Consider the following 27,809-nt stretch of genomic DNA (forward strand, 5'->3'; position numbering starts at 1 on the left):
ACAGAGAGCCATAGAGAGAGGGGCAGCAGGAGAGTTGTGTTGACGCTAACACGGCTGATGTCTCTTTTATCTGAAGACAGTGGAGATGGTTGTGGATTTCAGGAAGAACACAGCCCCACCCGCCCCCATCACTCTGTGTGACTCCCCAGTAACTGCTGTGGAGTCTTTCCGCTTCCTGGGCACCATCATCGCCCAGGACCTCAAATGGGAGCAGAACATCTGCTCCCTCATCAAAAAAGCCCAGCAGAGGATGTTCTTCCTGAGACAGCTGAAGAAATTCAACCTGCCAAAGACAATGATAGTGAACTTCTACACCTCCATCATCAAGTCCATCCTCACCTCCTCCATCACCATCACCATCTGGTCATCATCCGCTCTGAAAAGAGGGTGATTGGCTGCAATCTGCCATCGCGCTAATACCTGAACGCCTCCAGAACCCTGAGGCTCCCACCCTGGACACAAACTGTTCACCCTCCTCCCTGCGCTCCAGCAGGACCAAAACCTCTCTCCACCTGAACAGTTTCTTCCCCTCCGCTACCGGCCTCATCAACAAGGCCCGGCCCCCCCCAATGACACTGACCCTCAGTCTCATCATAGACTCTATGCATTACATTAATGCACACAATGTTAACAATAACTTGTTCAACATTCCTGCACAACCCTCCGAAGTCTGCACATTGCACATTGTAACTGCACCTATTTTATTACATTTTATTTGTACAGGTATACCTATATTTAATCCATATTCAATGTAAATATTTCTATATTTTAATGTTATTCTAGTTTTCTTCAAATTGTTTTATCGCCGTTTTATATTTAGGTATGTATGTTTATGTATACACCAAAAACACCAAGACAAATTCCTCGAATGTGTTAACCTACTTGGCAATAAACCCGTTTCTGATGCTGAAGTAAATGCAGCTAAATGCCTTGTGTAAATGTCCCATCAATGTTTCTACTACTACACTGAAGTGACTTAGAATGTTTGCAGTTCATTTTAAATGTGTCGAAAATTGACAAAAAGCCTCAACTCTTCATCCTGTGATTGTTTATGGTAATAAGCTATTAATTATCACTAGTAATCATTAGTTAACATTGCTCCAAGTTTGTCGTTGTATATTATTAATCTTTCAGTTTACTGAGTAAATCATTTAACTCGCTCTATGTCTGTTAAGAGGTCATAGCAGGAGCAGCACAGGTGATAGAAACGATGGCTCAGTTCCACCAAAATGTCCTGGTGAGCCATGGCAGTGAGTCAGCATCAGAGTTGGGTGTAACGTGTTACTTTTATAATTCAGTAATCACACTACAGTTACTAACATTGCCCCGACACGCGTTACTTCGTTACTTTTATAAAATCAGTCATAATCACACTGACAGACAAGAGGGGTTTCCGCCGCAGGTTTATATGTACGTAATCTGCGCGACTCGCGCGTCCACATCTCCACGTGCAGTGCTGCATAAACATGGCAGAGTCAGCGATAACTTTCGAAGGGTGGAGGTATGCCCATTATTTTGAGTTCGTCCGAAGAATAGACAGGAATGTGACGGTGAGGTGCAAACTGTGTCCAGGCCAGAAGCTGTTACACTGCTGTAAACACCACGTCAAACCTCAACAAACACCTGCAAAGAACACATGCTAAGGTGAAGCTAATAGCTAAGGACCGGACCCCCGAACCCAGAGTGAGGATGTTGTGAGTCGCCGCCGCCGACTCCGAAGCAGCACAAATGAGAATTTGGAGGACCGGTAACCAAAGCAGAGATGGACAGGCTTGTAGCATCCTTCATAGTAGAGGTAATGTTGCCCATTTGCACAGTGGAATCACCATCGCATCGTTCAGAGATATACTGCGCAAAATACAGATAGCAGGAGACAGAGGACAGCCATAGTCAGAGCTATCTGGATCAGTCTTATGCGACAATGGAAACTGAACTAAAGAGAACATTTGAAACTTTAGCAGTCTGCGTGATCTGCCTGTAGGGAGGGGCGGGCCGGCCCTGCGAGTAAAGTAACGAGTAAAGTAACGAGTAAAGTAACGAGTTACTTTATGTAGAGAGTAACGAAGTAGTGTAATATATTACTTTTTTTTAAAGTAATATGTAATATGTAATATATTACTTTTTTTTAGTAACGACCCCATCTCTGGTCAGCATGCAGTTCACCATCATTATGGATCTGGCTCACAAAGATTGTGCCATTACAAGTCAACATGTCTGCAGTGTATGAAAAGGTATATTGCAGGCACCTCAGTAAATTCAGAGGAGTGTTTAATCAGTCACACTTATCCCATCGCCTGGGGTTATTTGCAGTATCTTCCCTGTATTTCATGGCTGACATGGAGAGTGGTCCTCAGGTGGCAGGGAAACTGCACCGCTGTGAAAAATGACACAAACAACTCCTGGCAAAAAAACAAAAGGTTCCCGAAGATCTGCCCTCTGTCATCAGCCACATGCTGCACGGCTGCTCTGTATTACTCAGCTGCTCCTCAGTATTTGTTCAGGGGAGCTTTATCGGGGGTTAGTCAGTTTGACAGATTCCTGCCTGCCGGTTTCTGTTCTGGGAGACTGCCAGCTGTGGTTGTTTTTCTAATCCTACCTGCTTTCACATTGGAACAAATTACCAAGTAAATTGCCTTTTAACCATACCTGAGATTTGGTGCCTGCATTTAAGTTGAATCATCTGTTGCAAACTACCTAAGCTAACAACAGCCTGAAGGGTTAGTAAACACTGCAAATCATGTCTAATTTGCAAAATAATTGTATTCACATATATAGGAGCAGAAGAGTAGAGTATGATACTTAAAAAATACATAAAAAAATACTTAATTGCAACTCATATATAGTATATACCATACTATGTTTATTTTGATATTTCAATTTGGTATTCCACTAGGTGGAAAGGTGTATAGTGGTCAAAGAAAGAACCTATTATTAAAGTGTATCAGAATCACAGGGCAGATAAACATTTATATTTGACTTTTATCAACATTTCAAGATAGGGCTTTTGTGCTGCTTATCCTGACTGGGAGAATTAACGCACCATCAAGTCAAGACACCTCTGAAGAAGATATCAAAGTGTTGTTTAAACGATATGAACACTAAAATACAGCACATCTTCTTTAGAGTTTTCATGTGTTTCCACAGTACGACGTAAAGCTCATGAAATAACACATTTGGAAGAATGGTTTGCATACTGTTATAGAGAGATAAAAAGGGATCAAATGTGTAGGCAGACCCGGATAGTATTGCAAGGGCTCCCTCGACAAAAAGGAAATGGAATTTTTCTTTGGATTATTACACAAAATAAGATCTCTGGCAAAAGCAAATGTAATATACTTGTGCATTCTGTTCAGCAGGAGAACCACCACATTTGAACACGACCTCTATAATAGTTGAAGAGTAAATGCAATAGCTAGAAACAAATAGCAGACGTTAGGCTATGATGGAACTGCTTCACGGCTGCATGACTTCATGTTCCCACCGCTAAAGGCGACCTGTGATCAGCCTGATGACGTCTATTAGTCTCATTTCGTCACTTGTTAGCAACAACCGTTTTTATGATACAGCTTCGTACATTCACCAGTGGGGTAGTTACCGATGTCGTAGAACAAAACGAGAAAATCCTGTAAGCTTTTGTTAACCACAGACTTTTTTTTAGGCATCTAACAAAAAACATGTTCAAAAAAATTGTTGACTTCGAGACGAGGGAACTGTGTAAATGCTAACTCATTTCCAGGTTTCAGGACTCATTCCTGCACCACTCTACACCCTCCGAGGAGTACGTGAAAGCACCATCGGCTTTGGCTTTTGACTCAAAGATGCTAACAAGTGACTATATAAGACTACTAACCATCAATTTACAAGTTTCACCAATGTAACTTGTAAATTGGAATAACTTGTTTATTTGATATATTTAGTGCATATCTTTTGCTGTAACAATGTACACTTCCCCCTCTGATTCTGATCACACCAAACATTAGCCGCCTTGAGCTTAGCGGTGGTGAGATGAAATCATGTGACAATGATGTAGTTTGTTTATAGCCTAACATTAGCTACTTATTGTGGTTATTACGCTTACAAAATAATAATGTGTCTTTTAGTATCATAAATGTTTCTATCTTGCAATTTTCCAAAATCCAATGGAAAAATGATATTGCTACCAAAAAACGTCATCACTGCTCCACTCAATAGGGTGTCAGTTGTAGTTGACATGTTATGCTATATGCTACCATATATGTACCATGTGATATAGAAGAAATATGAATACAGTATCAAGAATATCAGCAGTACCATCTTTATGAGTTGGTCTCTCTCCTGGGAAATGTGCTCGGCCACAGAAATGACAGCTCCCATGTAATGCTGAGTCCTTTCCTCTTTCACCACACACTCTTCCTTCTGTCTCTTCAATACACTCATCTTCCTCTCAGCCTTCCTGGATGATGGAGAGATAGGAGAGAGAAGAAGATAAATGAGTGAAAATGCATCAGGGGTTTTGGGAAAGAAACAGGACAGAATACAGAGTTGGGTGGATTATCTCTTGAGACGCTGCCATCTTGATGCGAGCGGGCTGCAGACATGTTGGTTAATCAAACACCTTGAGACAAGTTTCACACTTCAGAATGAGAAAGTCCACATGATGATCAGCTCAGGTCTATAGGGAGGTGCCGGAGAACAGAACTCATTTTAGGACAAATGTTATCCTGGACCAAAATAAATGGTCTAAACTATGGTAGGATGTGCAATGATGTTGAAGAGCCACTCTTAATTTTCAGGGATTGGTCAACTGCTTAGAGATGTCCCCCCCCTTTGCCTATCACGTACAGTGTGTTGGACCGCTAGGCTAGCCAATAGAAGCACAAGTGTTCCATAGTGATGTCACAATGTCACTGAAGAAATAAAGCCACAAATATGTTACCCGTTAGGCGAATCGTTAGGGCAAAAAAAAAGCTGTTTAACACTAGAACCGCCAACGGGTACATTTTACCCGCAGCTGTTTTTTTATTGTATGTAACTTTTTTTCAATAAAATATTAAAGTCTCCTAGTCCGTGACTTTTTCTGAAAGTGTGTTATGTAGCACACTCTGTTGTTAAAAATGGTCAATATGAAGTCAGATTGAAAAAATCGCCAAAATCATATGAAAAGCTGAGAGTCCACATATTCTATTGGTATAAGTTTCATCCCTGTGCGATCAAAACTCACTGTTCTGTATGATAAATAAAAGAACATTGTACCTTGAAAATCAATAGCGGGTACATTTTACCCGTTGGCGGTTTTAGGTATACAGCGACCTCTGGCGGTTCTAGTGTTAAATATACTGGGAAAATAAGATAACCAACCGGATGGCAAGTTCATTTATTGTCAATTGTTTATAAGAAGATGGGAAAGAAGAAGTGGAAAAAATAAGAAAGCATCAACCATTCCAAAATGGAAAACAATGACATATTAGTTAAACATTAAAAGGAACAATGACAGAAGATTGGAAACAAAGAGAAACAATTTCATGTAATATGGAGTACTCCGCATTCATTTAAAGTGTGTGTGTGTGTGTGTGTGTGTGTGTGTGTGTGTGTGTGTGTGTGTGGTGTGTGTGTGGGTGTGTGTGGTGTGTGTGTGTGTGTGTGTGTGTGTGTGTGTGTGTGTGTGTGTGTGTGTGTGTGTGTGTGTGTGTGTGTGTGTGTGTGTGTGTGTGTGTGTGTGTGTGTGTGTGTGTGTGTGTGTGTGTGTGTGTGTGTGTGTGTCTTTAGGGGTGGGGGCTGTTTATGTGTTGATTAGTATGTACGGGGCATGTGAGTAGGGATGCAATTATCCGCCATGACAACCGTTTATCAGCATTTTTTTAATTTTATTTTTGGGAAAAAATAAAAATAATGTAACATGTTAATAATATTGAATGTACGTTACTCAAACCCAGACTCATTCAGTAAAAACATAATAATGACCTGTTAGCTTGTTTGGTGAGCTCCTGCTCTGCCTCCATTCTCTTTACATCAGCAGTCAGATTGGCTTTGTCCACAGCCAGACTCCTATTCTCCTCTTGCAGACTGGACAATCTGATAAGAAAGTCGTCCATCTCACTCTTATTCTTACTCTCCTGCTGCTCCAGTTGTCTTGAGAGGTAAGGGCAAATTGTACAGCATATTTTAACAAAACATCACAGTGTACACTATTGAAATCAGTGCGTCCCATCACTATCAAATGCACAAGCCTACAGGGCTTTTCAATCCTGCTTACTCACATATTCATAATATGCAAGGCAAAGCAAGTTTATTCAAGCAGCATGTTTCAACACAAGACAATTCAAAGTGCTTCACAAAATATATTCGAACAAAGTGCATCAGAAATACATTGCAATGCTAATGTTCAGGTTCATATTTGTACCTCTACTGTGACATGTTTACATGCTTTAATGTTAAAAAATTGCTGTCATACTGCCTGTGCTGCACTGTGTGCTTTTCTTTTCAGTCGAGTGGGGGGGGGGGGGGGGGGGGAGAAACTGTACACCCTTGAACATACAGCAAGAGAGAATGTGTGTCACCTACTTAAAATATGTAGTTCTTCTCTTTTTTGTCCTTACTTCACGAAAAAACAGTGTCCCAGTTCATGAATCATTTAAAGAAAGACCTTTTTGATCAAATAAGACATTGTAGTGGTACCGTCTGAGTTTCCCAGCGATGCCGCAGTGTTCGTCCCAGGTGATGGCATCCTTCAGGCGGGCCTGCAGAACTTGTACCTCTCTCCCGTTTTTTAACGCCTCTCTCCTGCTCTCTTCCAGCTCTTCCTGCAAACTCTGCTTTTCTGCCTCTATCAACATCAGCTGCCTAGACACCTTGGAAACTACAGGGAGAGGGTAAAGAGATGGAGGAGTAAAGTAAATGAAAGTAACAGAAAAAAGCATAATGAAAATATGACGCATTGCTGTAGATGGAACTACTCAACTGTATATAAAAGAGTTTCAATCAGCACAACCTTCATTTCCTGTAGTGTGTTAAATAGCTTTTATTGCACGTAAATAGTCTGCAAAGACTAACATTCCAATGTTCCCTCCAGAGGCAGTTTATCTCCCACACACTCCCCCCCCCTGCCTGAAACGCCTCCATTGGACTCCTTTGTTTACTTCTGTAACAGTGACATCACTATTTAACACTTGTTCTTTATTGGCTAGCGCTCCAAAACATGGTACTTGATAGGCTAAGGGGTGGGACATCTCTACAAGGTTGACCAATCACAACAGAGCCGGCCAGCTAACCATACAGAGCAGACTGGGCTCTGGTTTCAGACAGAGGGTGAAAAGAGGTGCTGCAAAATTGTATCACCGTACTTTAAGGAAACAAACTATTGCACTTAAAATGTTCAATTAAAGAGGCCCTATTATGCTAATGTTCATGTTCATATATGTTGTGCCTCTACTGTGACATGTTTACGTGATTTCATGTTCAAAAAGGTCTTTATTTTTCTCATACTGATTGGTTGCTGGCCGGCTTAGCTGTGATTGGTCAACTACTTAGAGATGTCCCGAACCTCGTCTATTACGTACAATATGTTGGACTGCTAGGCAATAGAAGCGCGAATGTAACATAGTGATGTCATTATGTAACACAAGTAAACAAAGGAGTCCAATGGAAGCGTTTCAGGCAGCTGGGGGAGTGTGGGAGAGAAACTCCCTCTGGAGTTTGCTTAATGTTGATAACTTCAGGAACATCTGAAGATCAGTCTGAATTGATCAGTAAATGTCTATGAGTGATCTAAATCTGTTGTCCACAGCTCACAGTTTATTAAATGCAGGCATCTGACAGGACACCAGGCTGCTACACATTATCCCAACACAGAACCTGATATTCTGATGCTTATGCTGGAGACGTCAGATTTCATTTATCCTTTGCTCCACAGCCTCCTTTTCAAATTTAAAAGCAAAATCAGCGGGCCATTTTCATTCACTCTGGAAAGGCACATTTTAAGATATAAAGTAATTATTTATAGCATGAAAACGGTTTTGTTTGACTTGTTTCTATAATTGTTTGTAATTAACTTTACATATGAAAAACTAATCTGCCTTGCTTAGGGTTAGTCGTTGTACCTTCAGCCTGGTGTCTGCTGGTGCTGGCCTTGGCCTTTACGTGCTGAGCCTCCAGCTGATCCAGCAGAACCTGGTTCTCCTGCAGAACCAGGAGGGCCTGCTGTTGTATCTGATGACTGGAGAAAAAGAGAGCTTTTTAAAAAACTTAAAATAACTTAAAAACCAAAACATTGTCATACATATGACCTGTAATTCAATACTTTACAGACCACATAAAAAAAAAAACTTAAAAATATATATTCAATTCTTCTATATTGATGTTCTCTTCTATCCTTCTTCTATCCTCCGTTACAGGAAAGCATTATAATAAACACCAGACAGAGAGATAAAGAGAGTTTATGTCTATGTCTGGAAGCTGCTATAAAATTGCAAAATATTATATTATTATATTTTTTGTAAATTGGGTCTGTACAGAAAAGTGTGTAGCCTTGAGGCTTCATTCAAAACGTTGACATTCAAATTCTGATTCAATATTCAAAAGCTGCACAGCTTTTTCCTCTCTTTCTCTACATGAATCCGTGATCTCTGAATGAAATCAGAGAAAGCAGTAGCAGATACCAAACAATATTAAAACAGGTTCAAATAGAGGTGTGCAGTGATGACACATTTGTTTAGGCCGACCTGGAAGTTAGCATCAAAGCAATCCACTAAAAGCAATGGGGTTTTTCCATTGGATTTTGGAATATTGCGGAAAACAAGATCTATAGTATACAAATGTTTATGATACCATCACATTTAGTTGAGCAGGAACATCTTCACATAAAACACAACTCTACTAATTTTTAAAGCTTAAATGTAATTGCCAGAGGTAAAATCCTAACGTTAGGCTGTAAAGAAGCTACACTATGACCACATGGCTGTGCATCACCACCGCTAAAGGCAGCAAATATTTGTCATGATGACATTTAGTAGTCTTATTTAGTCTGTTTTTATGACACGCTTCTGACATTCACCGCTGGGGTACTCAAAGACACATTTTATGTCATATAAAAAAAGGTACACAATCTCTTTAGCTTTGTGTGACTCACAGACCTCATTTCCGGCATCTAACCAAAAACACGTTAAAAGAAAATAGACCTTTTAGAAGAGGGACCCCGAGAGCGGTAAAAGGCTAACTCGTGTCCTGGTTTTAAGACAGATTCCTGCACCACTCTATGTCTCTATATCTGACTTGATGGAGCTACTTACAAAGAGTAGATACTGCAAGTGTGTAGGTGTCAGCAACATTAAAAGCTAGAATGAATTAGTGATGGGAAGCTATAGGAGCGGAGAAGATGTAAATATATTTTTTACATATTCATATATCATCTTAGTAGGTGAATAGTGATGGCCTAGCATGTGCTGACATTGCTTAACTAATGCACATTGCATAGATGAATATCTTCTCACCAGTCCTTCTGGCTGACCCCTCCGATCTTTGTGATTTCCTTATGGAGCTTCTCATTTTCTTTGATCACCTCCTCCACATGAACACGCAACCTCTTCACGTCCTCCTGTGGGAAGCAGACGAAGACATATAAGGGCCTCTGAAAAGAAAATGTACTACACCACCTCTGCATAGGATTAACAAGTACAGTTAGATGCACCAGTGAAGCTAAGGACAACAAAGCTGGCTCACTTTTTTAACAGGTGTACATTACCATGGTAACCGTTGCTCAGGAGCAGCTCAACTTCATTGGATCCGATCAAAACATATCAACAGCTATTAACCTAACCCACTAATAATTTTACTTGGGAAAACATCAGAGGAAACAATAGATTCTTACTCTTTACTCCTTGTAATAGGAATAGCGGAAAAAGGACAAGGAGAATACAAAACCAAGTTCATATCTTTGATGAAAGATGGGAAAAATGTCAACACAAAACATAAATAATGACAGTGTGGTAAGACAGGGTTTCTCCTCTTTTACTGATTGTGGAATGTGTTATGTAGTTATTTGATGTATTTAGGGGTTCATTTTGTCATCTGTGTAAGACTTGACTAAAATAATTTCTTAAAATGCAAATAAAATAAACTGACCAATGCGCTCACACGAATAAATGCAGTCATCATTACATGATCCAGACAAGGCCACAAAGTGACAAGTAATACAGAGCAAAGAAGATTATAATAGATCACAGGATATCATTTGCTGTTTCAGGCTTTGTTACGGAAGCCATGAAAGTAAAGTAAGACAAATTATTCTGGTGATCAATGTGTATTTTTTTATTTGCAATTTGAATGTGATGGCAATATGTTTCTCTCCTGTGTTTATGGCGTAAGAGGTAAAAACAGGTTTTGCTTGGATAATGATTTAAATGATGTTCTCAATTACTGGCTGGGGGAATTTTCTTTTGGCCAAGAGGAAAAAGAGATAGTTTTTCTCAATTACTTTTTTTCATCAGTAAAACAGGGGATTATTTTGTTGTACAAACTGTATATTGTGTGTAAGTTATGGAACATTACTGTCATGTCCTTCTTATGGCAACACCTGTTTTTAATTGATATCCATATATGTACCTTGTGTTGGATCAATTGTATATCATTTGATCCTCTTTTTCCTACCCTTAAAAAAAGAATCCTAGTCATAAACACATCAAAGAGTACAATTAAGATCATTCTAAGAAAATGGATCGCAAAATAAACCATTTCCGCACTTGCCTCTCAAGGCTGTTTTTAAACAGAGTGAGCATCTAACAAGCAGAGTTTATGTCGCTTTAAATATAAGGACGATAATAGCTGCATTGTAATCGCATAACGTTTATTTTATTACCAAATTGATTCCTGACAATGTGATAACAATTATACCCATGGCTGTCTTTTACTAGAAAAACAATATCCATAATAAAATACACACACTGTTATATTGGGTTCTATATTTATAAAAGCAATTTTCTTTGGGAATATTAACCGTGTGTTGCCGGTTTTTCTTACATTAAACGTTTGCTGCTTATGTCTATGATAACCAGTGGCGTTTTTAGATGTACAAAACTGATGGGGCATGAACAACTTAGATATATATATATATATAGGCTTCTTGTGCTTTTTTAACACGTCAACAAATAGCTGTAGGCTATCCATGGTACCGAGGCAACAGCTAGTTGATCATCACATACAAAAAGAGAGAGAGGGGTGTGTGTGATTGTGTGAGAGAGAGAGATAGAGAGAGAGAGGGATGTGTGTGAGAGAGAGGGGAGCAACACATGACTACTGTCGGAAGCAGTGAATTAACACAGCGCAACACTGTCAGCTATACGCTGCTCTCTCTCGTCTCTTCACAACTACACTTTTCGCGGCACACGTACTTACCGCCAATCAGCTCTCTGAATTATGAGATGACGTTTTAGTGGGGCTGCGACCACTTTTTCCCACTTGTGATAATTTTTTTGCCGCACACATTGAATACAAAAATACTCTGAGCATGCGCAGTGTAGTTTTCACAGTACACGTTCATTTCTACAGAGAGAGAGGGGCAGATCGGAGCTTGCCCCACATCGCTCAACACGGCTCAATAGGCACACTGTGGACACTAATCAGAAGAACGCAGACTAAAACAGCAATGTAGAGACCACTAAACATGATCTTAAAATATATTTTAACATATATTTTAGAAATTATTATTTTAATTATTTTCTGCTGACCTGCCCCTAATGACGAGTCGCCAATGATGATAACATAAGAATGTTTCCTGAATGGTGAGAAAACAGAGGATTGAGGGAATAATAATAAATAACTTAAATATGTTCATACAATCTGTCAGATAGACTTTACCTCAGTGGTTTGCAGAAGTGCATCTTTCTCGCTCATCCTGTCCTCATAGGCCAGCAGCAGGGGAGATAAATACTTCATGTCGAGCTACAAACAGGGACAAAGAGTAATGAGCCACAATTAGCTACAACATCAAAGCCATGAATCTATTTCCATAAAGTGCTTATTTGAGGCAGGAAAATCACTTTTCAGCCCACCAGTCACAGTGGTTGGTAGATTTGACCTATACTGGGTGCAAATTGCTTCATTTTATTCATTTATTCGGCATGATTCCAGTCACTGTGGACACATAATGAACCTCCTGAACCCCTGCTTTTGTTTTCCGAAGGATAAAGCACACTCTTCCTTCTAAAAAGTGAATCTGGGCCAAACTACGATACCAGCTATGTATCATCATATTAATTATTTCCTGAAAATGTAACATCATAACTTTACCCGTACTGCAATACAATGTCCCCACTTATATCGCAGTAACCGAGCTGACGTCATGGGTGTCAAAACGGGCAAAACACAGCAAGAGCCAATGACAACACTTTTTACGGATGGTCGGTGCACAATCCAATACAAGATTAGAACTCTTACCATGGAGTAATCTGGTGGTGAAGTAGAGGAGCAGATTATGGTTACACAGATTTCCTCATAAAAACACAAAACCTCTGTTTATAACCTGTAGACTACCCCATTTGACATATTGTCTCTTCACTTGTTCCGTTCAAATACCTTACCAGTTTAAATAACATACCCACACTGTCCTGCTGTTATTACCATAGACCATTGTTTCTCAAAGGGTGGGGCCCGCCCCACTGGTGGGGCGCAGAGATGTGATAGGTGGGTCGCGAATGGACGCTATGAACGGGAGATTATTTTTTTATTAATCTTTTGGACCTCAGGCCGGAATCGAACCTGGGTCCTCGCGGGCGGTAGTGGACTGTTACAGCCGGAGACTCGCAACGGCGGTGGACTTTCACAGCACCGCTGCGCCGGAGCCGCCGGAGCCTCGCAACGGCAGGCGTTTGCGGCGGCGGAGGCGGTACCGACGCAGCGGCGCTGTGAAAGTCCATGGCCCACCAACGGCAGCAGCCCACCAACGGCAGCAGCCCACCAACGGCAGCGGCCCACCAACGGCAGCAGCCCACCAACGGCCCACCAACGGCCCACCAACGGCCCACCAACGGCAGCGGCCCACCGGGAAAAGTCCCGAATCTCCCGATGGCCAATCCGAGCCTGCTCACACACACACACACACACAACTGAAACCAAAATCATTTAGGCTACAAACATATGTACAAATCTCTCACACACACATATATGAAATCCAAAGTTATTCACATATAAATGTGAAACGCTCTCATATACACATGTGAAACACACTCACACACACACACATGAAATGCACTCATATAGGCTACACATATGAGATGCTCTCACACACACACACACGAAACACTCGTGCTTTTATTTATATGATTTTATTTGTTATTATTGACTGATGTTATTTCTTATTGATTTTATTTGTTATTATAGACTGATGTTATTTGTTATAAGATGTAGAACTTGACGTTATTTAAATAAATTGGAGAATTTTAACACAATTGCATAGTAGGCCCTTTTTCTATATTTTTGGAACACAGCCCATTTGAGGCAAGGATTGACACCATTGCACTTTTATTTTCTCTATTTCTGAACTCTTATTTGTTATTGATTTTCTCTGTTTTTGAACTGATGTTATTTGTTATAGATATATTGTTATATTGTTATAGAACGATAAATTTGACAATTTTAAGCTTGGCCTACCATTTTATTGGAGCGACGAGGGACAGGTGGGGCTTGAAAAGGCCCATCTGATCAAAGTGGGGAATGACAGAAAAAGTTTGAGAACCACTGCCATAGGCTGTACAGACTAAAGACTTATGAACTAACCACAGACAGTTGTCTAGTTCATGGAATGAGGGCAGTGCTCCGTAGCATTTAACGGCAGCTAGCCACAAATGGCTTTACAGGAGGGAAAACACCGAAATGGAGATTTGGCCCTAATTTGGCATTTGAATAATATATATGTTTAGTCCTGGGGGGCGTCTTGTACAGTTACAGGACAAACACTGTTTTTGTAAGTATTGATGAGTTAAGTTGGTAGGAGACATGTTAAGCTAGTTAACGCTGTCAGAAAACGTTCCGGTAATTTATTAAATTGCCCACTTGAATCATGTTTAACATGAGTCAATTCCAGAGACTAGAAACCACTCAACTCTGGGACAGTTTTATCCCACAGTCCATTAGACTTCTAAACACCTGAGCTTGCACTTTTTTTATTGATTGTTTTTGTGTTATTTCTTATTTATATTTATGTTGCATTGTTGGAGGAACCTGTGACCCAAGATTTGAATGCACAACTACACTGTAGCTGTGTATATGACATTAAAACCGTTGAACCTTGAGATGATAGTTTACACGATAATGTCATTCCTTTCATGCTGTTAATATATTTGTTTTGAAATGATATCGTAGCAGACAATAAGGACATAATTGACCATGGTCTGTGCTTAAACTCATACAATCAAATTGTGTGTCCTTTCTGTGATACTTTACCTTCACACTAACTCAGTAGCAGTTGGAAAGTGTCAGTGTGTTACTATGGAAACACAGTGTTGAGACTAATTTTTTTCAATGATTTTCTTGTAGAGTTATAGGTGGTAAATAAACGACAAACGCGTAGTGTAGTCAAAGTTTGTCTCGTTTGATTTTCCCAAAACGTACTTATAATGGATAATGATTATTGTTTTGTAAAAAGGGTGTGTGTTTACGGATATAGATACATTATAATAATGTAAGTGTTATTTAACCCTACTGAAAACATTCTCAGCTATTTATATTTGTATGAAGATAGCAGATGGCAGGCGCCAAAATATTTGGAGTGAAGTAAAAATTCCATAGGCACATGTGAAAGATGCCCTTACTTGTGGCGAACATTGCAACATCACTGAGAAACGCAGAACTATTTGATCAAACACTTCTTGCTCTAAAATATGAATTGATATAACTGTTCTGCTCCTGAACTGGGACACCGTTCTTTTGGAGAGTAAGAAGTTACAACAAAGAGAATAACTGAATATATATTATTTATATGGGTGTCACATTCTCACTTGCTGTATGTTAGAACGCTGCAAAGATGAAATGAACTAAAATTCACATCAAAGGTTAATGAAATGAACTATCGAGGGCAGTCCATTAGACCAGAGGTAATCCTAAATGAATAACCATCAGAAGATGACAAAGCAGCACAAGATGGCTACTGCAGGGCTAGCGATCCAGGCCAAACAGTCACTTCAATCTTATTGAAATGTTATTTTTTACATTTTTATTATCAAAATCAATATATACTCTTACTGTGTTAAAAGTCTCCTTTGCCTCGCCTGATGATGTTAAATATCTATATTCCGAAATGATTTCAAATCGGATTTGGAATGAACAAAAAGTTTGACCTTAAATATGTAATTCATTTAAACTAGAAACATTTGTACTACTACTCAATTTCACCCCCACGAATTGTGATAGTAAATCATTTCTGGGTATTTTTTTCACCACATCAGATTTCATCAGGGAAATTACCGCGCTTAGCTAAACTCCTGTTTAGACAATAAACCTGATTTAAATGTTATTAAAATATCTATCAGAATTAATTTTTTGTATTATTGGTCAAGGGAAGGTTTTACATCGGTTTTTACAAAATGTTTAATCAGGTTAAGTTTTCCTTTTGTATTACTTTTTCATTAAATGATTACAACATTGGTTTATAAAAGCCGTACAAAAACATTTTTCATATTAATTGATTGACCCCTAGTTAAAACTTAACAACCTGCACCATAGGTACTTATGACTTCCACCATGTGGACAGACTTTTAACTTGCATTTAGATATAGACATTCAAATATATTTATAATATTCAAAATTATTCATAGCTGTATAATTAACACAGTTTCACCTAATTCTTTTTTTTGTTATTTTATTATATACTGTTATTTAAATTCTTTATTTTTGTTTCTCCTTGTGTTAACTACTACCTGTACTATCCTGTGTTTGAATGTTATTCCTGTTGCTGCTTTAATACCTGAATTGCCCTATGGGGATCAATAGAGGTTTATCATATCTTTAATCAGATGTATGAGCTAAATGTGAATATGAACTAGCCATAGTGGACTACCACCCTGCCATAATAAAGTAATGTACTGTACAGCTACATAAAGTTACTGACCAGCCCGGGAGGAGGGGAGCCTGTCTTTGGTAAGCTGCTGATTCTGGAGCTCTGGATAAGAGACAGTAAGAGAGAGGAGGAAAAAAGTCATCATACCATTGGTTAATATGGCAGCTATAAATGTAGTCTTTCACACAAATTGAATATATATATATGAAAATGTGTTGATAGAACCAGAGGGTTAAGAAAGAAGAAAAAATGGGGAATAAAAAGAAAATGTGTGATCTATGGAGGCAGACAGTTCTGGCTCAGCCAATTAAACCCATTCAGACTCACCCCATTTCATATCGCTGCATCATAATACCATATACTTTCTCCCTAATCTTATCCGTTATATATTCCTTTCACCAGCCACACTTCAGCTGCAGTAATGAGGGCTGGCAGGCACATCAAGCGACAGCAGAAGCGACATGCTAGTGATTAGGGCAGGAGATGTCTTGGTGTGAACACACAGCGTAAGGTAGCCATGATCAAATAGCACAGGCCAGCTTTCTTCTGCCGTGTGTAACACACAACAACCCGAGCAGACACACAGCCAAGACAGGAAAAAGAAAGTCCTTTAGTGCAACAAATCAGTTGGAAGGACAGACAAAAAGGAACATGATTTCACTCTGTGGGGTGCATGTTGAAAAGGCAAATTTCTATCTTAAATTCTTGCTGTGAAAATAAAGTGCAGTGGAAATAGATTCAGTATAAAATCAAATTAGACTAAGGGAAGAGCTTTGCAGTACAGAACTAGAAGAGTACACTCAGTAAAGACAGGTGTTTCTTACTTTGGGACTTTAGATACACTTTTTACACACAAAAAACATTTTGAACTGTCTGCAAATCTAAATGTGCTTCTCTACTTTGTTATTATCTATAGTTGCTAATTAAAACACCATAAACATGTTGAGGAAGTAAAAAGCAATACATATTTTGAAAGGATACAGTTTAAGAAAGTGGTGGGTTTGAATCAAATCCTATATGACCATCACGCACATGTACACATCACCGCACGGCACAGCAGTGTAGGGGCGTTGGGCAGCTTCTATAGAGCGCCTGGGGAGCGGTGAGGGGGTCTGCTGCCTTGCTCCACTTTGGAGAGTACCAATACACCTTCCATTCTTGGTCTGAACCGGAGACCCTCCAGTTCCCAAGACAGGCTGAGCTTCAGCTGAGTATAACCGAGTTAAACTCAGTTAATTGCTCATGGCTGCCCCCAAAAGACAGCCATGAGCAATTTTAGCTTTTTAAGTGTAAATTAACCAAAAAACAAACGTTATGAAAATAAATATTCTTACACCTATTCTCCCTGTTTAAAAGTCAGCCAAACACTATTAATTCAATCTTAACAGAAACAAAATGAAAATGATTGAAAGCCCCTCTTTCCAGTGTTCCAACAATCACCAACTAAATAAACCTTTAGTGCGCAAGTTAGATGTGAAAATAATATGCAGAGTCTACAGGCTGCTTATCCCCGATTTCTTTCTCCATCTCCCCCCTGAGGACAGGCAATTTATTGCAATGATTAATCAAAATGGTTTAGTTCCATTAGCTGTTAGCCATTATTGGCGTGTTAAGTGTAGGGAGGAGTTAGCAGTCAACGATGGTATAGAACGGTCAATATATATATTTAGCAGCCATAAATGTGGGGCCTCTGTCCCTGCTGCTGAGAACTGGGGTTTGAATCCAACTCGGGGAACACTAACATGTGTCATCCAGTTGGTCTTAAAAATCTGTCCAATAAAAGCTTTAGTGGCCTAAAATTATATTTTTCAAATATATTTTTTGAGGCTGATCGGTCCAATAGTATGGGGGATTAATCTGAAACAGCACATAGATAGATACACACATGGCCGATTACAATATTTATGTCTGAGATAAAAAAAAAAAGATCATTCAATTATGGCTGGAGTGATAAAGGCTGATAAATAAAAGAGTCATACCTCCTGTTTGGACAACGGTCTGAACTGGGTTTGGTAGCGACTCAGCTCCACATTCAGGCGGTGAACTGTCAGTTTGAGGGCATCATTTTCATCCACCAGCTCCTGAGCGTGTTGCCTCAGATTCAGCAGCTCTGCATGGCTGCCTGTAAACAAAGAAAATCAGTTTAAAGGCTTCCATATTTTGGAAACAATAAATAACACATTCATATCTTCTGTTGAGGTTTTGGAATTAAGTTTTTAATATTTGTTATGTTTTATGATTGTATCATATTTTATTGTGGTGTATAAGTGTGATATATGGTGCTGTTAGATTGCTGCTAGACCAGCCCAGTAATACAGGTGCATTTGGCACTTTTTGGGATGAAGACTGTTTTTAGACCACTGTGAAAATGTTGTTTTTGAAAGTCTAACTCCAACAAATATAGGTTAAAGCAGAAAATATGGTTAGGCAAGAACATGTTTTGTATTTAGGAAATGATATGTGGTCAATAAAATGTGAACACAGCCCTATGGAGGCCAACAGGGGCAAATGCACTACAACAGCCCAAAACACTTCCATTAGGAGAAACACGCTTCACTTTAAAAAAACGATGTAGATATAAAAAGTTTAAACACAAATGTACCAAAACACATGCAAATCTAGAAACATCTTCATCAACTTGACAACACATGCACAGCATTTAGGAAACATTCAACAAATTGAACAAACCTGTGCAGCAAAGAAAACGTTTTTAAAAATAGATATATATATATATATTTTTTTTAATGCTGAAGGTGTTTTAATGCTGAAGGTGTTTTAATGCTGAAGGTGTTTTAATGCTGCAGGTGTTTTAATGCTGCAGGTGTTTTAATGCTGAAGGTGTTTTAATGCTGCAGGTGTTTTAATGCTGAAGGTGTTTTAATGCTGAAGGTGTTTTAATGCTGAAGGTGTTTTAATGCTGCAGGTGTTTTAATGCTGCAGGTGTTTTAATGCTGCAGGTGTTTTAATGCTGCAGGTGTTTTAATGCTGAAGGTGTTTTAATGCTGAAGGTGTTTTAATGCTGAAGGTGTTTTAATGCTGAAGGTGTTTTAATGCTGCAGGTGTTTTAATGCTGCAGGTGTTTTAATGCTGCAGGTGTTTTAATGCTGAAGGTGTTTTAATGCTGCAGGTGTTTTAATGCTGAAGGTGTTTTAATGCTGCAGGTGTTCAAAACACAACAAAAACGGGGACACTAGAAAGTGATGCACAGAGCTGGGACCGGAGTGCGTTTTGACGTTCAGGGATTATAAAGTTCCTGGCTGTTTTGTGTTTGCAGCTGTTTTTATTTGCATTGTTTCGTTAATGCTGCACTTTGAGTAAACGTTACGCAGTTGGTGAAGATGTTTCTTCATTTGCATGTGTTTTGGCACACGTGTTTTAATATTTGCATCTTTTTGAAAGCGTTTCTCTGCAACTATTTTGGGCCGTAACATGTTTGCCCCTGGTGGCCAACGTGCGGCTCTATACTTAGAGTTGGAAACAATCCTACAGAGCCACCACTGGGATACAACTCTACAAATAGTTAAATAACAATAATATATCTGAACCTGTGTAGAATAATGGGTTCGAAAATATCTCAAATCTGCAAATCATTTGAATGTTTATTAAGAATTTATGAATAAAGCTTCAAACTATTCTGTACAGCCCTAATCTTATTCTGAAAACCGAAAGTTAAATAGACAGCTCAAGAAAAATGAAGTAAGTCTTAAAAAACAACATTATTCTCAAACAGAAAAGTCACAGGCTTAGAGGCCTAACAATTGACATTACAAAAGCCGAATCATTATTCTAGTTTCAGGAGAAAGGAACAGAGCAGGCTGGTGAGATGCAGGATGCTTTGGTCTTTCTTCAACATGACTCCGACTCTCTATGTGGGCTGCTGGCTGACTCTGAACTTCAACAGAATTAACCCTTGGGGTCAAATAAAGACAACATAATTCATGCTTCCCTTGCTGAAAATGATTCTAGTACTTTTCCATGCTGCTCCTTTCTGCCAACCAGGAGGCAAGAGTCTCTCACCACCAAGTCCACCTGCTTCCCATTTTAATTTTTTATTTACTCCATTTGATGTTTTCCTTTTCATGTTTCTTTCTCATTCCTCCCTCCCTCCCTCTCTTCTTTTACTCATGCCGAGGAGTTGCTGTGGAGCTCAATGATCAGAGACATATTTACTCACCCCCTGCACATGCATCTGTTGTGACTCACTGCTTAATTCCTTCTCTCATTATCCCTTTCTCATCCCTATGTCACTTTATTGATCCCCCTTTTCCCCCACTCACTCTCGTCTCTCTCCAGCAGGTCCTCCACTCTACCTGCAGATGACCTTGCGTTGGTCGAGGATTGGCTGTTACTGATCTCTTGCTCCAGCCGCTGCAGCCGCTCCTCCAGCAGCTTTTGTTCATCTACCATTCTCATGTTGTTCTCTGGCGAGGCCCACGCTGCCTCCCGCTGCCCCTCGATGCTCGCCCTAATGGGCCCTGGAGACTGTTGGATGGGGGGTTTAGAGATGTTGGATTGGCTGGATTGGTTTGTGGTGGGGATGGGTAGCGCTGCTGTAAAAGGCAAGGTAAATACTTGTAATGGCAGTACATAAAACATTTAAATTGAATAAAATGTGAAAATGTAGTGCTTTCCTAAACTCTATTATATATAAGTGTTAAGGCATATTAGGTGCATTAATCTAATGCACATAAAACATCAACACACAACACAGCAAAGAAACTAATTTATTGTGCTTACATAAATATTTGTATTTATTTATTTTATTCCATTCTACAATGGAGCATCTGTGTGAAAGACAATTTCCGCAGGATAAATCAAATGAAATATAATAATTACAGAGCCAGGAGGCTCTAAGAGAAGAATTGAGAACATATCTCCTTTTTTTCTTCATACATGTGTTGAGAATTATAAAACAAAAATATCTATGTTTTCTCTGTATGTATGACTGTCATATGAGTTATGACAATTACAATATTTCCTCCATCGTCCAGCTCCATCATTCATTTTGTATACCTATAATGTCCCTAATATGCCACCGTATATATGACCAGCACGTAAACAGAGAAATATGATTGTGAAGCAAATAGCATATTAACCTGTTATATATTAAATAAGTCATTTCAAATTATTTGGGCAATAACATGGACTATATTAGGGGAATTAAGCTAGCAACTGTATTATAATATATCATATACAGGAGTTAAAATCAAACAAATAATGGGTATATGACAGAATACTTTTTAAATAGTGTCAGATAATTATTATCACAATAAGACAGAAAACAGAAACCCTAACCTACTGTTTGAATGTATGTATACAATTGTCCTAATTGCTACCAATCCCTTACTCTGAGAGACAAATATGCATCATGTCACTAGCATGCAGAGCACTCAAAAAAATCTAACAATAGACATTCATTAGATAAAGAACATAACACATGATTGCAACATGGTTACTAAAATGGAATATTCTTGCTTCTAGATGCTGTTTATGTAAAGTACAAAACATACATGCTATAGTTCCCATCAGAATGCATTGGTTTGTTGTGCTTTTCACTGATGTTTTATACCCAAAAAGCTGGCTTCATCACAGACAAATGAATAGTCCAAATAACGAGCAGACACACACACAGCAGTCTACTTTGCGACTTACACCTACATGGCACGTCTTTTTTCAAACTTCTTGGGCTTTTCCTGACAGAGGCTTTCTTCTTGGAGTAATCAACGCTGGCTTCTGGAGATTGGAAAACGGTTTCCTCAGGGAGATCTGAGGGATAGAATCATGCCATTATTAGTAAATGAACACAATTACAGACCTGTGTAGTGTTTTCTTTATTACTTTTTACTTGAATTGCATATTCTGTAATATTGTTTGAAGGTGACTTAGTCCATGGTTAAATGTATTGCTTTAGGTTTAGACACACAGCCAAACTGTATTTGGCTTCATAATTTAGTGATTAAAGTAGGAGCATTGTAAGAACACATAAAACATTTGAATTAGCAACCGTCACAAGCCTGAGGACAGCTCTGGTCATAACAACTATAATGAGGTTTTCCATGTATGATGTAAGGCTACATTATGTGTGTTGTGAAACTACATTTTGGTTGATTAAAAGCTCACATTTTGTGCTTCCCCTAGGGCTGAGGAGGAGTGTACCATTCTTTCTTTGTATGGGAGACATTTCTAAAATTAACTTGAATGTCTCTATGAGAAAATGACCCTTTCAAAACACCTCTGTTGATTAACTTTAATTGAGGTGTAAATCAAAAAAGTTATTAAAACAGAGTGTAATTCTGAAGAACACAATACACTAACACTCCCAACATAATTACATGTGATGGCCGCTTGTTTGACAGGTTTTCATAACGCATTTGCTCCTCTATTAGCGTTTATTCTGTAAGTTAACAATGTTCCCCTTACTCTACATAATACTGGAAGCTGGTAATAGATATTGCTTTGTATTTACTGACACCCAAGACAATATTGCTTGATGAAGTGAATGTTACCTCCCTGCCTTTACATTAGCAGTCACATCAGCTTAAATGGTTTTAGTGTAAATGTTTTATGTAAACTGAGAGTACCCTAATGGTTTAGAAAAGTCACTCTCTGTCAAAGACAATATGTTTGCTAGTGACTGGTTCTTAACGTCACTCAATCTAGTAACCATTAGCAGATATGGAAACTGGACAAAAACTACTGTATTGGGCTGTTTTGTATTTATTGTACAATATGTAGGCCAATTGTAAATAATCCACAATCAAATATGAATGGATAACACTATAGAGTAGGTGCAGGTATGACGTATTTTTGTAGGCCAACCAGTAAGTTAGCGATCCAAGGGCTCCCTGGACAAAAAAGCAATTGGATTTTTCCATTGGATTTTGCAGTATTCGCAAAATGTGCTTTGTGGCAAACACACGTTTACCTGTTTTTTTGACAAGTTTTGTACAATAATTTAGATATATTCACACTTTATGATTTTTGAAGCGTAAATGCAAAGTCAGAAGTGAAATGCTAATGTTAGGCTATAAACTAATTACATCACCATAACTGTGATGAAGTTTAGAAGTTTCCTTTAGTCACTTGTTAGCAGCAGACTGTTTTTATGACACGTAGAAGCTTAAGACATTCACGAGTGGGGTGTTTATTGACGTATTTTATGTCGTAGAATAAAACACGAAAATCTTTAAAGCTTGTGTTAACCACAGACCTTGTTTTAGAAATATAACCGCAAACATGTTCAAAAAAAACATCGACTTCAAGACAAGAGAGCCCTAAGTGCTAAAATGCTAACTCATTTTTGGTTTTTAAGGACTCATTCCTGTACCACTCTATACCCAGCATTTTGTCCTATTTAATTATGAGTTAGTTACTACTGTGTTCAAACACTTTTACCTGGAGAAGGCACTCTTCTGCCAGACATCGAAATCCGCTGCGGTGTACTAGTCTGAAAAAACAGACAGGCAGTCAGTCAGACAGATAGAGATTTCCAGAAGCCCTGTTGCCTGGATCCTTTTGTGCAAAGCTATTTTCGAGATCACTGCATTTATGCCTATTGTCAAGCTGTGGAAAAATGATATCTTGTCAGTGCGTTTATTATTGCGAGACACATTGTGAATGAGTCAGTCTTTACTAGAGGGAAGAGTCTCAGTTGAAACATAGCAAGAAAGCAGCAAAGAAAGCTTGAAAAGGAATAATGTGGCAGACTGAGGAATGATGGTTTGTTTTATACACTGAATTGCTCTATTGCGACAGTGGTGCAATAAATTGTACCTTCTTGAAGGTTAATCAGAGAGTTTTTGGTTCAAGGTCAATATGCAGGCTGCAGTTTGTGGTATTGCATCATAAAGAGGGTTATTTTTCTTCTCCGTTATATAGCCCAAACTTTAATGAAATAGACAACTGAGTGCATTCGTAGAAGAGCATTTAACCGTGAATGATAAAAAAGCCAGCTCGTTGATGTGGCTCTCTGTTACGGTGATTTATCCTCATATGAACCAGGGAAATATAGCCTGATGTTGATTATGGATCACATTTGCATGGGGGTACATATCTACTATATTGGCTTGTATAATTGGTTCTCACATGGGTAAGGGTATGGTACAAGGAAAAGAAACATATTGTCCTCAGAATTGCTTTAAGGTCTTCAGCTAACTGGTAAATAAAGTTAGACAGTGTGGACAAAACACTGACAAGGGAAAACAGAGCCCATTGAGACCAATATAGGTTAGCAACCCAGTGTATCAGTATACAGGACGTGGACATACTGTAAATAGTATAGAACAATATGCCAATGATTATGTCCCGAGAGTCTTAGAGAAACGTAGGTGGTTGGAGCAGAATCTAGGTGATTAAAACTAAGGCACACTTCCTCTTTCAGTGCAAGACATGGGCCGTTACAGTTTAAAATACTACATTGGGAACAATGGACACAAGAGTTATCAGGGCGATTTCCAGTCATAGATCCAGATTGTAAAATCTTTAGATCTATCAACATTTTGAAGCTCGTCCAAAGTTAAAATGTATTGGAGGTATACAGTATAAGAAGTGGACTATAATTTTTTAAGTTTGGCATTTTGGCTGTAGCTGTCGGTTTTTGGAACCAGAAGTAACACGAAAGGGGTGGAGCTAAGTACAACCAAACGTGCGAAACCAAACATCAACACTTTCATGAACTCAAAACACACAATGAAGGTATTAAAGGTCTCAGACAAAAACACAGACAACACCCAAACAGGACACAGCATTATTAGCAAACCTTCAATCAAAAGGCAGCCCCCTCCTAAAGCATATGATGCTTTTTTACTCTAAATTGGACCATAAGTAGCTAAATGAAAATACTTGAAACTAGTGAATGAGACCCTAAACTCATCAGGAAAATCTGTACTGAGCCAATACATCAAGTGAGAAGTAGAGTAATGTTCTCATTCGGGATGCCAGCGATTATTCGATTTTTCGAATATTCGTTACAGTCTCCATAATCGAATAATCGATTAATATTCGCCAGGGCTGTCCGATTTTCGAATTTGATCATGGTCAGTTTCTGGCATCCCTAGTTCTCATAGACTTCTATACAACCGGATTATTTTTGCAGAGGAGTTGACCGTTCAGTAAGGGCAGCAGAAGCTTAGTCCAAAAAGGACTTGGCTTGGGTATGGCAGGCAGGGTCCCTGGTTTAAGTCCAAGTCCAAGAATGAACACAAGACTACATTTGGTGTGTATGTTTGGACTACATTTGGTGTGTATGTAAAAGTACATGTGTGTGAATATTAAAGAGGTACTTACAGAAATCCTCCATTTCTGTGAGTCACTATGCAAGTCACTTCAGATAAAAGTGGTAGCTATAATGACATGTAATTTAATGTAATATACTGTAGTACGAATGCATTGGCTTCACTACTTAGACCTGGAGGTTGCCGCTTGATTGGACTGCTGTGGTTAAGATATTTTCAGAGGTGTTTCAAGTAAAAATAGACCCGTGCCCTATTATAACTGTTTTTGGAGTACTGTCTGATATCTAATACAACTTCCTGCGTGGCTTCTTGGCATTCTATACACCACTTGCATGTAATTTAAACTATTGAAATTTGGCAGATGCAATTCCTCAAACGCAGTGGATGAGGAATATTTAATATCATAACAAAAATGAAGGTTCATTTCTTTCTGAGATGCGAAGGAGAAGAGCTAGAATTACACGAGAACCTTTAATGCAAACCTGATTAGAGGATAACGGAACCGGTTAAATATCCTGCTCTAATAGACCCAGAGAATTAGGATTATCCCTTCTGAATTGTATATCTTATCTCGTATAATTTGTTTTCTTTGTCTTTCTATCTTATATTGGGAACTCTATTGCTATTATTTGAGTTTCATTGATTGTACCAACATTGTTACCGAAACAGAAAAGGTCAGAATATGTAGAATTGGTTCTTCCTCGCTGCTATTTAATTTAATTTGTTTATTTATCTATTTATAATTTGGGGACATATGTTCTTTATGGTTTTTTGTATGTTTTGCTCTTAATAAAAGCATTAAAGTTTTAAAAAATAAAGCATGTGAGAGCCGTCTCTTAGGACATAACCATTGTGATTTTTTGCAGAAATATAGAATTAGCAGATAAACAACATGCAAATAACTATGAGTGGGTAAAGAAAGACCTTTAAATTGAGTGGCTTGTTAGTAATAACCTGTTGTCAGTGACTACCATGAATCATCATTTCAAAGTCAGTTTCGTCCATTTTACAGATAGAAAAATACCAAAATGTCACCACATGATTTGCTGGTCACATGCAAACACTACAAAATGATGTTAAGTGGCAAATAAATTAAATAAAAAGCAAATGATGAAAACCTGCAATTATGATTCAGGAAGACATATAGGATATCTCAAACCTGCAAACTAATTACTTAAAATGAATTCTGAGCCTGTACAGTAAACAGTAAATTACAACTCACCACTACTCTACAGTAAAATATTACATTACCTTTTTTCTGTGTACAACTATGCCTCCCAGGGGTTCAAACGGGTATGACAATACCAACACATATAAACAAATTAAAGGATGAAGAGTTAACCCCTCTAAACACAAGCAGGTATTCTTACTGCAAAAAAGGCACAGGTGTAACTAATAACATTAACGATGTCTCAGTCTGCACACCTGCAACTCGTTATGCATGTCATTATCAAGTTATTGGTTCCCCCTGCGCTGTTCCTACTATGGTAGCCATAACACTGGTCAAGTCAAATAAGTGTTTACAAAGAACAATAGGCGCTTTCACACCGGAGTACTTTTCCCAGGAATAGTTCCGATAGTTCCTGGGATTTTGCGTTCACACCAAAACGATATGGAACTAGAACTTTTTTTTGCAAACCTTTTCACCCCTTTTTAGTCCCTGCTAGAGAGCAGGGACTTTCCTGGGGAGAAAAAAAAGTTCCAATTTCTGATTGGTTGGGCGGATTGCAAACCATGCCCCGTAAAACTCTGAAAAGATTTTGTGAAGCCGCCATTTTATTTGCTCGCATTAGCATTATCATTAGCCCAGTGCACCAACGGAGAGACACTAACTTATGGCAACACAAAAGAAAACATGGGAGCGGTGGAGTGATGAGGAGGTGCTGCTGGGAGTCCCAGCAGCTTCTACTGAAGCCAGTCCCCAACTCCGGGGACTTCCGGCCAGGGACTTCGGGTGGCAGTATACGCCGTGAAGTTGTTTGTGGCCTGCCAGTAAACCCAAAGCAGAAGAAGAAGAAGAAGAAGTGACGTCAGCGGCTCCCTCAGGGACTTATTCCGGTGTGAACGCAATTTACTAGATGGTTCCAGGAAATAAAAGTTCCGGGAACTATTCCTGGGAAAAGTACTTGGTGTGAAAGCGCCTAATAGGACTGTTCTGTATAATCTCACCTTGTGTTTTAGTGGCAGGGAATAGACAGGTTCTGTGAATGGACAATTATGCCCTTTGCCAAGAGTTTGGTAAACGTGTTCTTCCCGCTCATCTTCACTCCCCACCTGCTCTTCCTCGTCCTGCAACTCCTCTTCCTCGTCCTGCAACTCTTCTTCCTCTGATAGGTCAGGGGAGGAGAGGCGTGGTCGGCTAGCCAAATCTTCTGACCATCTGTCTCTGAAGGAGGTAAGAATAGATTGAATTCAATTCTGATATACTGCATATATTTTATTTTTCAGACTAATTTGTCATATGGTCCATCCATCCATCTATCTTCTTCCGCTTATCCGAGTCGGGAACATTTTTAAATGGTTTAATAATAATTCTATATTTACTTGTTTTTTAC

The 27,809-nt window shown here is 38.9% G+C and overlaps 1 protein-coding gene across 5 annotated transcripts in view; it reads right to left on the minus strand.

The window, feature by feature from the left end:
* cep89 (centrosomal protein 89) overlaps positions 1-27,809 on the minus strand; it is a 108,085-nt gene that overhangs the window by 76,511 nt on the left and 3,765 nt on the right. The window contains exons 4-15 of one of the 5 annotated variants that reach the window (XM_034132744.1): positions 27,529-27,640; positions 23,417-23,468; positions 21,674-21,787; positions 20,299-20,571; positions 18,001-18,143; positions 16,073-16,123; positions 11,827-11,910; positions 9,465-9,568; positions 8,076-8,191; positions 6,655-6,835; positions 5,941-6,108; positions 4,291-4,432 (exon numbers count right to left, since the gene is read on the minus strand). In XM_034132744.1, coding sequence (XP_033988635.1) covers positions 4,291-4,432; positions 5,941-6,108; positions 6,655-6,835; positions 8,076-8,191; positions 9,465-9,568; positions 11,827-11,910; positions 16,073-16,123; positions 18,001-18,143; positions 20,299-20,571; positions 21,674-21,787; positions 23,417-23,468; positions 27,529-27,640 — 1,540 coding nt within the window. Of the gene's footprint in view, positions 1-4,290; positions 4,433-5,940; positions 6,109-6,654; positions 6,836-8,075; positions 8,192-9,464; positions 9,569-11,826; positions 11,911-16,072; positions 16,124-18,000; positions 18,144-20,298; positions 20,572-21,673; positions 21,788-23,416; positions 23,469-27,423; positions 27,641-27,809 lie in introns of all 5 variants that reach the window. The other 4 variants (XM_034132743.1, XM_034132741.1, XM_034132742.1 and 1 more) reach the window with 4 other exon arrangements.

The sequence above is a fragment of the Trematomus bernacchii genome, unplaced genomic scaffold (assembly GCF_902827165.1).
Source record: "Trematomus bernacchii unplaced genomic scaffold, fTreBer1.1, whole genome shotgun sequence".
Lineage (NCBI taxonomy): Eukaryota > Metazoa > Chordata > Actinopteri > Perciformes > Nototheniidae > Trematomus > Trematomus bernacchii.